The 13,492-nt window shown below is 45.8% G+C and overlaps 1 protein-coding gene across 3 annotated transcripts in view; it reads right to left on the bottom strand.

The window, feature by feature from the left end:
* The window catches only part of SHISA6 (shisa family member 6), a 279,290-nt gene that overhangs the window by 247,908 nt on the left and 17,890 nt on the right, over positions 1-13,492 (bottom strand). For all 3 annotated transcript variants that reach the window (XM_063113148.1, XM_063113149.1, XM_063113150.1), the window contains exon 2: positions 8,577-8,737. In XM_063113148.1, coding sequence (XP_062969218.1) covers positions 8,577-8,737 — 161 coding nt within the window. The remainder of the gene's footprint in view (positions 1-8,576; positions 8,738-13,492) is intronic.

Here is a 13,492-nt window from a genome sequence, read left to right as displayed (position 1 = left end):
GCTTCACATCTAGCTATGGATGGCTTGATGTCATTTCCTCCTCCATCTTTGGCTCCCAAATAGCCTTTATTCTGTAGAAAATGGACATTGAGCTCCCTGGGGAGAAGGACCTCTACAGGCCACTCAGATGGAAGCTAAGCTGTCCCTCCCCCTGCTAGTTCCTAACCTCTGTGGGAAGCATCACCCCACCTGCCTCGGCTGCTCCAGCTGTGGCTAAATTGGACCCACAGCTTTAGAAAATACAAGCTGGAAGACTTGGCAGCACCCATGTGGTGTCAGGTCTGCAGGCTTGCAGAATGCCAGAGCTGTGGAGGCTTGGGAGCCTCCACTCCAATTTCAATGGATGTATGGAAAAGTCTGGAGGCCCAGGAAGAGATCTGTCTCAGGGGCAGAGTTACCATATACAGTCTTCACTGGAGCAATGCTGAGTGGAAATGTGGGGTTGGAGTTGCAGCAGAGAAACCCCAACAGCGCCATGCCTAGTAGAGCCATGAGAGTGGGACCATTATGGAAATCCCAAACCTGTGGAGCTGCCCAAGGACTTTGGGACCCAACCCCCACACCAGCATGCAGAAGACGTTGAACATGGAGTCCAGGTACATGATTCACCAGCTGTAAGATCTGATGCCTTCCCTGCTGGGTTTTGAACCTGTTACCCCTTTCTTTTGGCCTATTTCTCCTTTTTGAATGGGGATATATATGTACCCTGTGTTTATCCCACCATGGTATCTTTGAAATAGATAACTTGTTTTGACTTCACAGATGGGTCTTTGAACTTTGGACTTTTGAGTTGAAACAAGTTATGACTTTGGGGCTATGGGGATGAAATGAAAGTATTTGTTTGTGAAAAGGACATGAGTTTTGGGGGCCAGGGCAGAATGCCTTGGGTTGAATGTCCCCCCAAAACTTGATTCCCACTGTAACTGTTGAGGGTGGGAAATCCTATTACGGTAAGTGAAAGGTGGGGCCTTGAAGAGGTGATTGGATTGTAGGACCATGCAGTAGTGAATGGATTAATAATGGTGGTCAGGGTGTGGTTCTGAGGGCTTTAGAAGAAGAGAACTTGAGGAGTCTGCTCTCTCTGCTCTGCCATTTCACAATGTGATACCCTGCATCACTGTCACCACCACCAAGGCCTTCATCAAATGTGTTCCCTGGACTTTGGACTTCCCAGCCCCTGAAACTGTAAGCAATAAGTTTCATTTTCTTCATAAATCACCCATTCCAGGTATTTTGTTATAAGCAACAGAAACGGACTAATACACCTTCCGTACCCCTGAGACAGCAGGTGCATGGCACACGCTGGCAAGTCCCACAGCATGCTGCTCTCCTTGCCCAGCACTCTCTGGCTCTTGTCACTGCACCATGCTTGGGTGGCTCCTCAGTTTTGCCAAATCACAAAGGTAATTGTGAATTCTAACCCTGTCCTCAGTGCTTTGTCTTTCCCTTTCACCCGCACCTCATTTGGGGAACAATCAGAATGTATTCTGAATCCTCCTGCTCCCCAGGCATGGCAAGTAATTAGTGGTCCAGCTCAGCCATGATTCTTTCTCCCCTGGCCATCTGGTATGACCAGGCTTTGTCCCCCAACTCAGGCTGCTTCCTAGATGGGAGGGCAGGGGATGGGTCCTCTCTGGCCAAGCTGGCAAGCCTGTGCAGCAACAAGGCAGGACAAAGCCCTCAGGGTGGGGAGGATGTATTGGGCTCAGTCAGCCCAGCCAGGGCAAGGGCAGCTCCTCTGACTTCTGGAAGGCTCTGCTTCTGGGCACACCTGTTCTTTAGACAATCCTGTGCTGGGAAAAGCAATTTACACCCCCAAGATCGGAACACAGGGGCTTGGGACTCATTTTCTAAATGGCACGAAATTATGAAGTGGGAATTAACTTCCTCCCACAAATCTGGCACTGAGAATGGAACACTGATTTGGCCAGGGTGTTTACCTGGGCTCTGACCCTGTGGTCACAGAATCCCAAGAGAAGTGTGGCCAGTAAGAGACTGAGTTCTGGATCAGGCTGCTGGGTCATATGCACACCCTGCCATGGACCAGCAGTGCCCCTGTGGATGAGCTGTCCCATCCCTGCTGCCTGTCCCTGGAGCCTCCCGTCTACTGGGATGGAGACAGTACCCACACGAGGACAATCACAATGAAGCATCTTAGCACGGGGACCACACCTCACCAATGCCAACTATTGCTCCTATTATAACCTGAGAAAAGGAGGACCTTAGAAGTTGCTAGGTCCAACTCCCTTTCAAACTGAAAATGCCTAAGTCACTCATGATGGAGTGATGAGCTCACTGCATGGCAAGTTGGTCCATCCTGTCACTGAGGGGCTCACATCATGAGAGTGCCTGTCCCTCTGCAGAGCAAGCAATGGCCTCCTTTGGCGTCCTCCCCTCTCCCCAGATCCATGCACTGGGACAACCAGATGCAGATATAGATCCACCCCCACAGGACAGGCTTTACCTAGCTGGAGGAGGTTCCTGGTGTCCTGTCTGCACCTCTGGTCACTTTAATTTTCAGGTCTTGAGCTTTGAGGTAGAACTGGGTAATTGCCACAGAGGTGTCATTGCTCGCAGAGCCTAAAACATTTACAATCTGGCCCTTTTCAGAGAGAGTTTGCCAAGCCCTGTTTAAGGGTCCTGGGCTAACATCCAGACCGTGCGGGCTGAGGTGGGATCTGGACCTTGGTTTGTCTGATTCTGAAACCTTCAAGCTATTACTGCCTCCCCTTGTCTCTCCATGGAGGAAGAAGTCAGAGGAAGTTCTTTCATTAACCCACCTTGCAATTAAAAAGGGGAACTGGCTGCCCTGTTTCACCTACAGAGCCCACTTCCACTACTCAGCAATCAGGGTAATCTTCTGAAAATGGAAATCAGATCATCATACGGAAACAAATTCCACACTCCTTACTGTGACCTTCAAGACCCTGCTCGACCAGCCTGTGTCTGCCCCTCTGTTTTCATTCACCCAACAACCACGTGGCCTTTTGTTTCCTTGAACATGCTTCTGTCTCAGGGCCTTTGTACGTGCTGTCTCCTCCACCTGGAGTGTCCTTCCTCCAGATCTCCCTATGGCTGGGTCCACCTCGTCAGTCAGGTACTAGCTCAAACGCCACTTCTCAGGACACACTGTCAAAGGCAGCTCCCTCTCCCCAGTGTTCTTCTACCACAACACCTGCCTGACTGCGTTCCAAACATTTATCACTCTCTGAATTTACTTGCTTGTTTGCTTTATGTCTCCTCCAATGCACTGTAAGCTGCAAGGAGGCAGACACTTTGTTTCATTCATGACCCAAACTTGAACCCAAGTAGATACTCAATACCACTAACATTGAAATCAACTCTGTCCAGTGTATTATAATGTAAATCACAGATGTCAGTCACATGTATTTTTGCATTTTCAGTAGTCACATTAAAAAATAAAAAGAAACAGGTAAAACTAATTTTGATAGTGCTCAATAGCCACGTGTGGCCAGTGACCAACATATGGAACAGCACAGACTTAAAACAGTGTATCTCTTGTGTCAGATTATGCCATTAATGTTATATTTACATTTTCATCGCCTCCCACCTACGTGATTCCTGTGTGCCTCAGTTTCCCCCCAAGCCAAATACAGGTTGGACTAGCTGATCTCACCATACCCTTAGAGCTCCAAAGTATTCTAAGGCTATCATCTCAGCCTCCTCTAGAACAAAACAGTTCTGTCTCCTTGGGGATGACTGAGAAAAGGAAAGTCCCATTTCCCATGAGAAGCTGAGGTTGACTAGAAGTTTCCCAGAGTTCAGATGCAAGGCCCAGGTTTCCCGTCCCTGGGAGCAAGGACTCTGGGATGCCTGCACTTCCAAGGCCTCCACAAAGGAGTATTTCTTGGCAGGGTGAGCAGGGTGGGCAGGGAGCCCTGGGTTGTAGCCTCTCTGAGCCCAATCAAGGAAGCAAAGTTCTCAGCTTCTGGCTATGCTGAGCTGCAGAGTTTTGGATCAGTCCCAGACAGGAGGGACAGGAGTCATGGGGCTTGGTAAGAAGCCTGGACACTGGAAATAAGGACCTCCCAGCTCAGCCAGCCACTCAGCGACCAGTATATGAGGCTGTTCAAGTGACCACCTCCACACTTATTTTACAGAGAGGTGACTGAATGGGCGTGCAGCCTTCACGGGAGCTCTTCAACATGCAACCATGCAACCAGCACCTACACTTTGGCTCCTGCATCCATCCAAGTGAAGAACTATGTCATCCTTCATTCATCCTGGACGAACAGTTATGGGGCAACAACTATGATCTAACAAGCAATGTGCTTGTTCTAAGATGTCACGGAGATCAGAAGATAAAACTCTTGCCTACTGGAGCTTCCATTCTGATGGAAACTGACAATAAACAAATGAACCCACACATCTATGATGATGTAAGTGATCTGAAGAAAAGTTAGGAGACAGGGACACATGAGAGCCTCTCTGAAATGGTACCATTCGAGCATTAAATTTCACAGCACAAATGTCTGGGGCTGGAAATTTTGGGGCCACAGGAACAAAGAGGCAAGAATATGAATGGCAGGAGGAGGGACAGTAAAGAGGGACAGTATGTCTGGAGCCCACTGGTACTTATGCTTCTTGTGTTATCATGATTCTTATTATTACCGCAGGACCTCACTCCACTTCCCTAAACAGACAAGCAAGTGCTTCCACGTCTGTAGGGAAAGTAAATATTAGTGGTCAGGGTCCCTCAAGGGGTTTGGAGTCTTGCCGAGCATTTGATGTAAATATGCACCTGTACCCAAGTGTTTCTTGGTTATTGTCTACTGTAATTTCGTATGTGCCCCCAGGTGTCTTGGGTTATCGGATTTAAGTATAAAGGTCAAGCAAAGGACAAGCGGCTCTGATCCACAGTGCCCTCGGGACACCCTGGGAGGACCCTAGGGCAGCTGCTGCTAGCTACCAGAGCCTGCATCTGAATAAAGCCTATTAATTTTTTATCCATGGCTCCCAGTATCTTTTCCTATTACCTAGCTCGTGGAGCTGCAGGTGAGGGGTTTGTGACCCTGAGTCACACAGTCACAAACGCAGACACAACAGGTTTGTAGGGTCTGAGAGCCCTAGCCCTGACCCTTAGCCCAGACAATACAATGGAAAACTTAGTGTAACTAAAATAATGAAACATCTTGGCTTTAGTTATGAATTGCTTTAACAAGCTATTGCTGCGACTCGACAACTGGCGTAGTTGTGTAGCTTTGCAATTGTCGTAGTCACCTAACCGTACACACGTCCAAAACCCTGACTGAGCCTCACAAACCACTTTCATCCCCAGAGGACGAGCTTCAGGAAGCCAAGGCTCCCCCAGGAGCCAAGCACAGGAAGGCTGGGGTCTGGGGACTTTCATCCCAGACACAGCCCCACGGAGCCTGCCTCGGCCAAAGACACCAACACATTGCCTTTGGCTCTTGCATTCATTTGACTCGTTTATTGTGAGTCATGAATATACTTCCATGGCCTGGTCATGGGACCTGTTTAAAGTGCTCTACCTGGTTTAACTCACTATACCCTTAATACAACCCTGGACTACAGATACTATTAGCCTCAATGGTAGAGGAAACTCAGAAAGGCAGAGAGACTTGCCCAAGATCACATACGTCATAAGTGACAGGGCCAAAAAAGAAACGGAGGGGGATATATTTCAGAGGCCCTGCTTTCCCAGTGCTTCTCAGACTTCCACTGCTAAGTGATTTCACTAAAATGCACGTTGTCACTGAGTGGAGGTGGTAGAGCCTGAAAGTCTGCATTGCTCACAAACTCCAGGTGATGTTGCACGGTTGGTCCACACACAGCATTTTCACCAGCAAAGCTCCACCTGTGCTCTGATGCTCCTGGTACTTCTGGATGTCTTCCTTAATTTCCCCTAAATGCTCCTGCCACCGCACTCCTACAGTTGGTGGTTTGTTCATGCGATGAGTGGCAAAATCACAGTAAATTTCCAGTGTTTGAACTTCTACTCAAATTGCAATATTTTGTGGCAGAGGGTATCAGCTATTTGGAAAAACATTGTGTCCATTATAAGCTGTAGTGGTTGTGGCTTGTTATGAAATTGCTTTTAAATTTAAGTGTCACTACTGAGAATGCTTTCTGGGTCCGGAAAACAAGTCCCGTTTCTAAAAGCATAGTGGAGAGTTTCAATCTGAGAAATAAAGGGAGGGATTTCTTCAAACATAGAAGTGAATCACAGTATTATAAGCTTTCTGTCTCAGCTCACTATAAGAAAGGGTGGATACAGAAACCAAAAGAAATGACAAATCTTCCTGCCCAGTTAAGGGAATTTAAGGGCAAATCAAGACTGTCCACTTAAGCAGTCAGGACTCAGTGGCTGGGAACTAGCTCCCTTATGAATGAGACAGAAAACCTGAGCAGAGAGGGGTGAGGATAAACAACCAGGGTGCTTTTCATGTCACAGTAGCCTGAAGATCCAGAGTCTCAAACAAGTCTCTGGAGGAAACTGACTTCAGACCATGAATCTTCAGGAAACTGAAATACTCTATTCAAAGCTGGCGATAATACCAAGATTAAACAGTGACCAGTGATAACAAGGATTTGTTAGAACGGCACCTTTACGCAACTCCCTTCACCCAGTGATTCTTAAACTTTGCTCTATATTAGAATCACCTGGGATGCTTTAAACATTTCCTCCCCCACCACCTCCCCACCCCCCCCACCCCCCCCACCCCCGCCCTTCTCAGGCCACACCCCACATCCATTAAATCTCAGGGTCTAAAATCACACCCTAAAATGCCTGAGGCCCAGGCATCCTTAATTTGTAAAGCTCCCCAGGTGATTCTATTGTGCAGCCAAGTTTGAAAATCACTGGTTTAGACTTTTGGTGTCTTCACTCATGAAATGAAGGAATCCGTCTGGACCAGTGATTCTTCATCCTGGCTGCATGTTAGAATCACCTTGGGGAGATTTTGTAAAATACTGATGCCAGCACCATCTTTAGAAATTCTGGTTAATCTGTGGAGCCCAGGTATTAGCATTTTTAAGGGTTCCCCAGGTGATTAACTCCAATGGGCATTGGGGTAAAGGAGCACTAGTCAAGTGTTTTTGCCAAGATTCCTTCTATTACTTACATTTTAAGGATCTATGATATTACGGCTGAAAAAGCATCTGGTACTTTTTGCAAAGGCTAATCCCTCATCTTTACCTTCAAATCAGGGGTTTCTAACTTTGGAAGCTCTGTGAATCCCCTTAAATCTTATGCAAACTGTTGGATGAATATGTATATTCATGTATATACGTATATTTTCAAGGGAAAATGTCCTTAGCTTTTATTGGATTTTCAAAAGATTTAAGACTACTATCTCAAAGGCAAATATGACAATCAATTTAAGAAAGTTTAAGAATAATGGAAAATAAATTTGATCTCTGCAGCACTTTTGCTATAGTTTTGGTTTTAGAGTATACCTACTACCACCTCATGGTTGTATATCCTTATTGCAGGTTTAGTTCACACCATACAAGCCCATTCTTCAAAAAAACTGCAGGGTTATGGATGTAAAGATCCAAGCATCAAAGCAGAAGCTGTGTCTGGAACTGGGATCAGTACCAGGCTATCTGGTAACATTCACAATGAGATATGACTTCCCACGCTGTATTGGTAAGGAGACTGTCCGTTCAGGTGTTTTGGATTCAGGTCCTCAACTTGGATACTACAGTCTTCTTTTCCTGACTTAACTATTTGCCTTGGTCCGAACCCTGGTTTTCTCTCTTACTAACCGTGTGACATCGGGAAAGTTACTTACTCTTTCTATTCCTCATATAAAATGAGGATAATATAAGTAGAGTAAACTCAGATTGCTGTAAAGAATAAATAAGAAAGTACAGGCAAAATGCTCAGCATGAAGCTTGGCACTGAGCAAGATCCCCATAAATATTTAGGTTACATTACCTTATTACTAATGTTTTTATTATTACTAACATCTTAATGACCTTGTTCAAGTTACTAGATTTCCTTGAGCTTCATGTATTGATCCGTAAAACAAGGAAAATAAACCCTGCCCAGTGTCCTTTAGAGTGTTATAATGATAAGTAGAAGGCATATCATTATATGGCAACTCATCATATATCCAGAGAATCTATAGAGCACAGGAAAGGGCCACCCTAAAGTACAGATATAATTCCTACCCTCAGGAAGTGCTCTTTGAGATTCCAATAGTGGAGCAGGCTCTACATCTGGGTGCAGTAATTTTTAGCATCCTAGGCAGCCCAAACCTTCCCACCACATGGGTGAATCAGTCACCAGATGCCCCCATGGCTGCTGCAAGCTCCCTTTCAGGCAAGAGAATTATACCAGCTACTCACTAAATCACAGACGCCTGCAGTTGTCAACACTTATCCAGCCCAGACACTGACTGGCAGCAGTCTCTCCCATTCCAAACCCACCCCTGGGGGACAGTCCCCAAACGCTTTCTCAAGCCTACCTATCCATCAGATAGTCCCTTAAGGCACAGTGCTCCATGACCTGCCCCACCAGAGCAGAAACATCACTGAAACCTCTCACCAGCCTCAGCAAAGATTTAAGGTGATCAGCTCTCACTTACCTGGAGTCTGCTTGGCCGTACGCACAGGGGTGTAGTGGTTTTTAGAGGATGATCTGACCGGCGTGTTCTCTTTGGGAGAGGTATCGATAGCCGAGATAGTTTCTCTTTCACAGTGTGCTATGGGGATTGGTCCCTGTTGTCTTAAGATGTCAGCCAGAGCCCTAAACAAGGAAGAGATCACATAATGAGGTTCACCGAGCAGGTGTGCACGATTGCAAAGGGAGCTGGCTTACTTTCATAGGCCCTTTGATTTATGAGCTATGCGAGGAGACAGAGACAGTTCAGTTGAGTTCTCAAAGTCACAGCTTCCTCTGGTGCTGGTCTCAGTGGGGATGTGGGGTAGAGATTGCCATGCCTGGGGGTACAGACATTAAAAGACTTTGACTATAGTTTCTTTCTTTAATTCATTTCACATCAATGAACTCTGAGCTCTTTCAAAATTCTGGCTCCCCAAATACCCACCTATGCCAGGCAGATATCTACAGCAGCTGGCCAGTGGAATGCCACTGTGGTGAAGGCTGACACATTAGCTTCAAATTCAGCAGCAGGTTACTAATATCAGGGGGACCAACCTCCCCATCCAAAAGCACACATCAAGTAGCATGTAATAGATACTGGAGACCCCAATAAACACAACACACAGCTCCTGCCATCAAGGAAAGGTGTGATTTAGCTGCAAAGACAGGAAATACAGATAAAAAGATAAAAATCGGAACTCATAGATGATGCAGACAATGAATGCAACTGGAATTTAGAGAAGGGAGCAATTACAAAAAGAGAGAAAAATACACAGGAAGAAAGAGAGTCTTGCAGAGTCTCTGCCATAGCTGGGGAGACTCCCCCCAACCACAAGACACCCAATTACCTCGAGAAAGCATCTTTTATTAACTCAACACTTGGTTTCAGCAACCAACTTGCATTTAAGGAAGACTCGGCATGCATCGGTCACTGCAGAGACAGAGATATATATAGGACACAATTCCTGCCATCTACAGGCTCACAATTGAGGGGGAATCATTCCTCCATCTGGTCTCAAACAGGACTCCCCTATGGGTGTGACATGGGAGAGACCCACTAGCAATGGAAAACAGACACACAGGGATGCTCAGATGAGTGTGGACAGGCCACAAGAGAACATACCTAGATCCTGTCACTTTGGGAACAGGTCCCGGTTCTGGGTGCATCCTGGTTTTGCACAAGCCAGGCAAGCCCTCTTCAATCTACTTGGGGTGTCCCTGAGGGCTGAGGTGCCATGCCTCCAGGCCCCTCCCAGGCAGCCTTGCCCATCTGAGATCCAGCCGTGCCCAGCCCACCCCAAGGCTCCCTCTGCTCCACAAGTCCAGTGTCAGCTCTCTGCCCCTCTGGAAATGACAAGTATGGCCATTTAAACGTGTGTCTGCGAGTGAGTTATTTCTTTCCATTTGCTGCTCTGACATGCTGAACCTTCCTAGCAGAAGAGCATCAAGCCAGCAATCTTATCATTTAGTGGCATTTATACAGCAATTTCAGATTTTCCAAATGCCCTCCTTTCCCTGGCTCTCTTTTCTCTCATTCTGTAAAGGAAGGAGCAGACACGGGCCACCAACCCCATTCACTTCCCAGGACCAAGCAGTCAGGGAGGAACCAGAACCTCACTGGTCTGGTAAAGGAATTCTGGGCAGGCTGGGGGTCCGGGTCCAGAGACTTGACATTCAGGGCCTGATAATAAGAAAAAACATTGCCCTAGAAAGTCAAGAGATTTGGGTCCGAATCTCAGCTCCGCTGCTGATTAGCTATGAATGTTTGGGCAGATTTATTAACCTCTGGAACAGAAATTTAATCTTTTTTCCCTCATCAGCAAAACAAAGGGTTTAACCTAACAAGACCTCTGAGATCCCTTATAATTCTAAAATTTGATAATTTTATTTTACATATTTTTAATCATACATCCATGCAAGTTACTTTGATTCCTTCACCCCTTTGGAAAGACAATTTCCTAACATCTTTCTGTGATAAGAAAACGGTGAGTTGCAATAGACATATAGACCAATGGAACAGAGTTCAAAGTCCAGAAATAAGTTCATACACCTACGGTCAATTGATTTTCAAAAGATAACAAAATCAATCAATGAGGAAAGAATAGTCTCTTCAACAAATCACCCTGGGACAACCAGATATCCACACGCAAAAGAGTGAAGTTGTACCCTTACTTGATACCATATAAAAATTAATGAAGAATTGATCATACACTTAAATATTAGTCCTAAAACTATAAACTCTTAGAAGAAAATACTTGTACATGAGTAAATCTTTGGGACCTTGGATTTGGCAATGGTTCCTTAGATATGACACCAAAAGCACAAGCCACAAAACCAAAAACAGTGAATTAAAAATGTGCGTGCATCAGAGGACACCCTCAGGAAAGTGGAAGATAACCCATAGAATGGGAAAAAATATTTGCAAATCATGTTTCTAATAAGAGACTTACATCTAGAATATATAAAGAACTCTTACAACTCAGCAATAAAAAAACACAAACAACCCAATTTTAAAATGGGCAAAGAATTTAAATAGGCATTTCTCCAAAAATAATATACATGAAGAGTAGTTCAACATCATTAGTCATAAGGAAAATGCAAATCCAAACCACACTGAGACACTCCTTCATACACTAGGATAGCCAGATAATACCAAGTGTTGGCAAGGATGTGGAGAAGTTGGGGCCATCATACACTGTGGGTGGGAGTGTAAAATAGTGCAGTTCCATCGGTAAACAGTTTACCATTCCCACAAAATGTTAAACATAGAGTTAACATATGGCCCAGCAATTCTACTCCTAGGTACTCCCAAGAGAAATGAAAACCATATGTCTCCATAAAACTTGTGTATGAAGGTTTATAGCAGCAGTGTTAATAGCCAAGGATGGAAGCAAACCAGATGTCCATCGACTGCTGAATGGATAAAAATGTGGTATATTCACACAACAAAATAGTATTCAGTCATAAAAAGAAAAGAAATACTGATCCATGCAGGAACCTTGAAAACTCATGCTAACTGAAAGAAGCCAGTCACAAAAGACCACATTTATATGAAATGCCCAGTTAGGTTAAATCCACAGAGACAGACAGTAGATTTGTGGCTGCCAGGGGTGGGGGAAGGGCAAACACGGAGTGACAGCTAATGGATCCAGGGTTTCTCTGGAGGAGAATAAAAATGTTCTAAAACTAGATATTGGCAATAGTTGCACAACACTGTGAGTATATAAAAGTCACTAAATTGTGTACTTTAAAACTTAAGGATGGATGAGCCTGGAGAAACTTATGTTGAGTGAAATAAGCAAAGCACAGAAGGATAAATACCACATGTGCTCACTCATACGTGGGAGCTAAGAGAGAAAGAAGGAAGGCGAGAAAGTGCACAGTGGTGCATTGGACTTGCAGAGGGAGAGAACATTCCTTGGGCTACAAAGTGGAGTGCGGGGGGGTAGGGGGAGGGGGAGGAGGTTGGGTTGGGGACACAGGGTACAAATGCAATTTGTGGCAATGGGTATGCTGCCAGTATGAATCTGGCCCTCACATCATGGGCATGAGGGGTGACAATCAGCTTTGAATCTCATGAATATTCATAACCAATAAAAATAAATAAAAAAGATATGAAAATGTTAAACAAACAAAAAGAACTTAAGGATGAATTTTATGGTAGATAAATTACATCTTGATAAGGCTATTACCAAAAATGTTTCTATTCTTTGTCTTGCCTCCCAAGTTCTTACATTAACTCCTACTTCTCTGGTGCTTATGAAGGAGAATGGGGTCATGTGGTCAAATCCATTACCTTTGATAGGCCAAGACTGAATCTACATCAGTGGTTGCCTGGTTTTGTCCCCCCAGAGATATTTGGCAATGTCTGGAAACAATTTGGGTTGTCACCACCAGGGAGGGAGGTGCTGTTGGCATCTAGTGGGTAGAAACATCCTACAATGCACAGAATAGACCCCACAACAAAGAATTATTGAGCCCAAAATGTCAACAGTGGCAAGGTTGAGAAGGCCTGATCCACATCTATACAGCACTCAATGGAGTGAGCGTTTAGTCCTCAATGCAATCTAGTTCTGCAAATATCTGAGCAGCCCATACAAAGACTGAACACTGGGCCAGGCTCTGGGCACACAGTGGGTCTAGAGGCACTAAAATGAGTGTCCTGAAGGAGGGGGCCTTGCCTATTTGGGTCATCACTGTATCCTTAGGTCTTGGCACACTGGCCAGCCATCTCATAAACAGAGACAGGACTGAAACTGGTCCCCATCTCAGCCCCGTAGGGCTCTCTGCCCAGCACACTTTTGTCCACATTGGCAGGTTAGATGGCAGTTCTGGCATAGATTGGCTCCAAAGCTCATTGGTCAAAGGGGATCCAGTAGAGATGTTTAAACTGAGTTTCTCCCTCCTCAGGTGGGGAGATTCTCTGTGCCCATCTCCTGAGAAGCCCTGCAGGATGCAGGCACCGTCTAGGCCCCTGCTGGACGGCCACCTTCCTGGAGACCTCGGTGGGTTCCAGCGTTCCTGGGTCTGGCTTGCTGCTGGAGAATGAGATTTAACTCTGGGTTACAGCTGGGCTGCCTCCTCCTGCCTCTCGGCCATGTGAGGGAATAAAAGGACTTGCACCATACCACATATTCTCTTCCCAGAGAGAGTTTCAGATGTCCAGTGGGCTGGGCTGAGCCAGGCAGCACAGCTAAGAAGGAGAAGAAGGTGTTTCTCCAGAGAGGGCTGCCTCTCAAGAGAGGGCTGGCGGGAGACCCCACCATGTGTTGTCCCAATGACGGGTATGGTGGCCAGGGAAATTCTCTTGTCCCCCATCCCCCATTACTAACACCTTGTCCAAGATCCATCCTCTCCCAGTGCCTCCAGAAACTGGAAAGGCAGCCTCATTCCCAGACC

This window comes from Cynocephalus volans, chromosome 10, assembly GCF_027409185.1.
Source record: "Cynocephalus volans isolate mCynVol1 chromosome 10, mCynVol1.pri, whole genome shotgun sequence".
Lineage (NCBI taxonomy): Eukaryota > Metazoa > Chordata > Mammalia > Dermoptera > Cynocephalidae > Cynocephalus > Cynocephalus volans.
The sequence above is the reverse complement of the archived record's forward strand: the minus strand, read 5'-3'. Positions and strand labels throughout refer to the sequence as shown.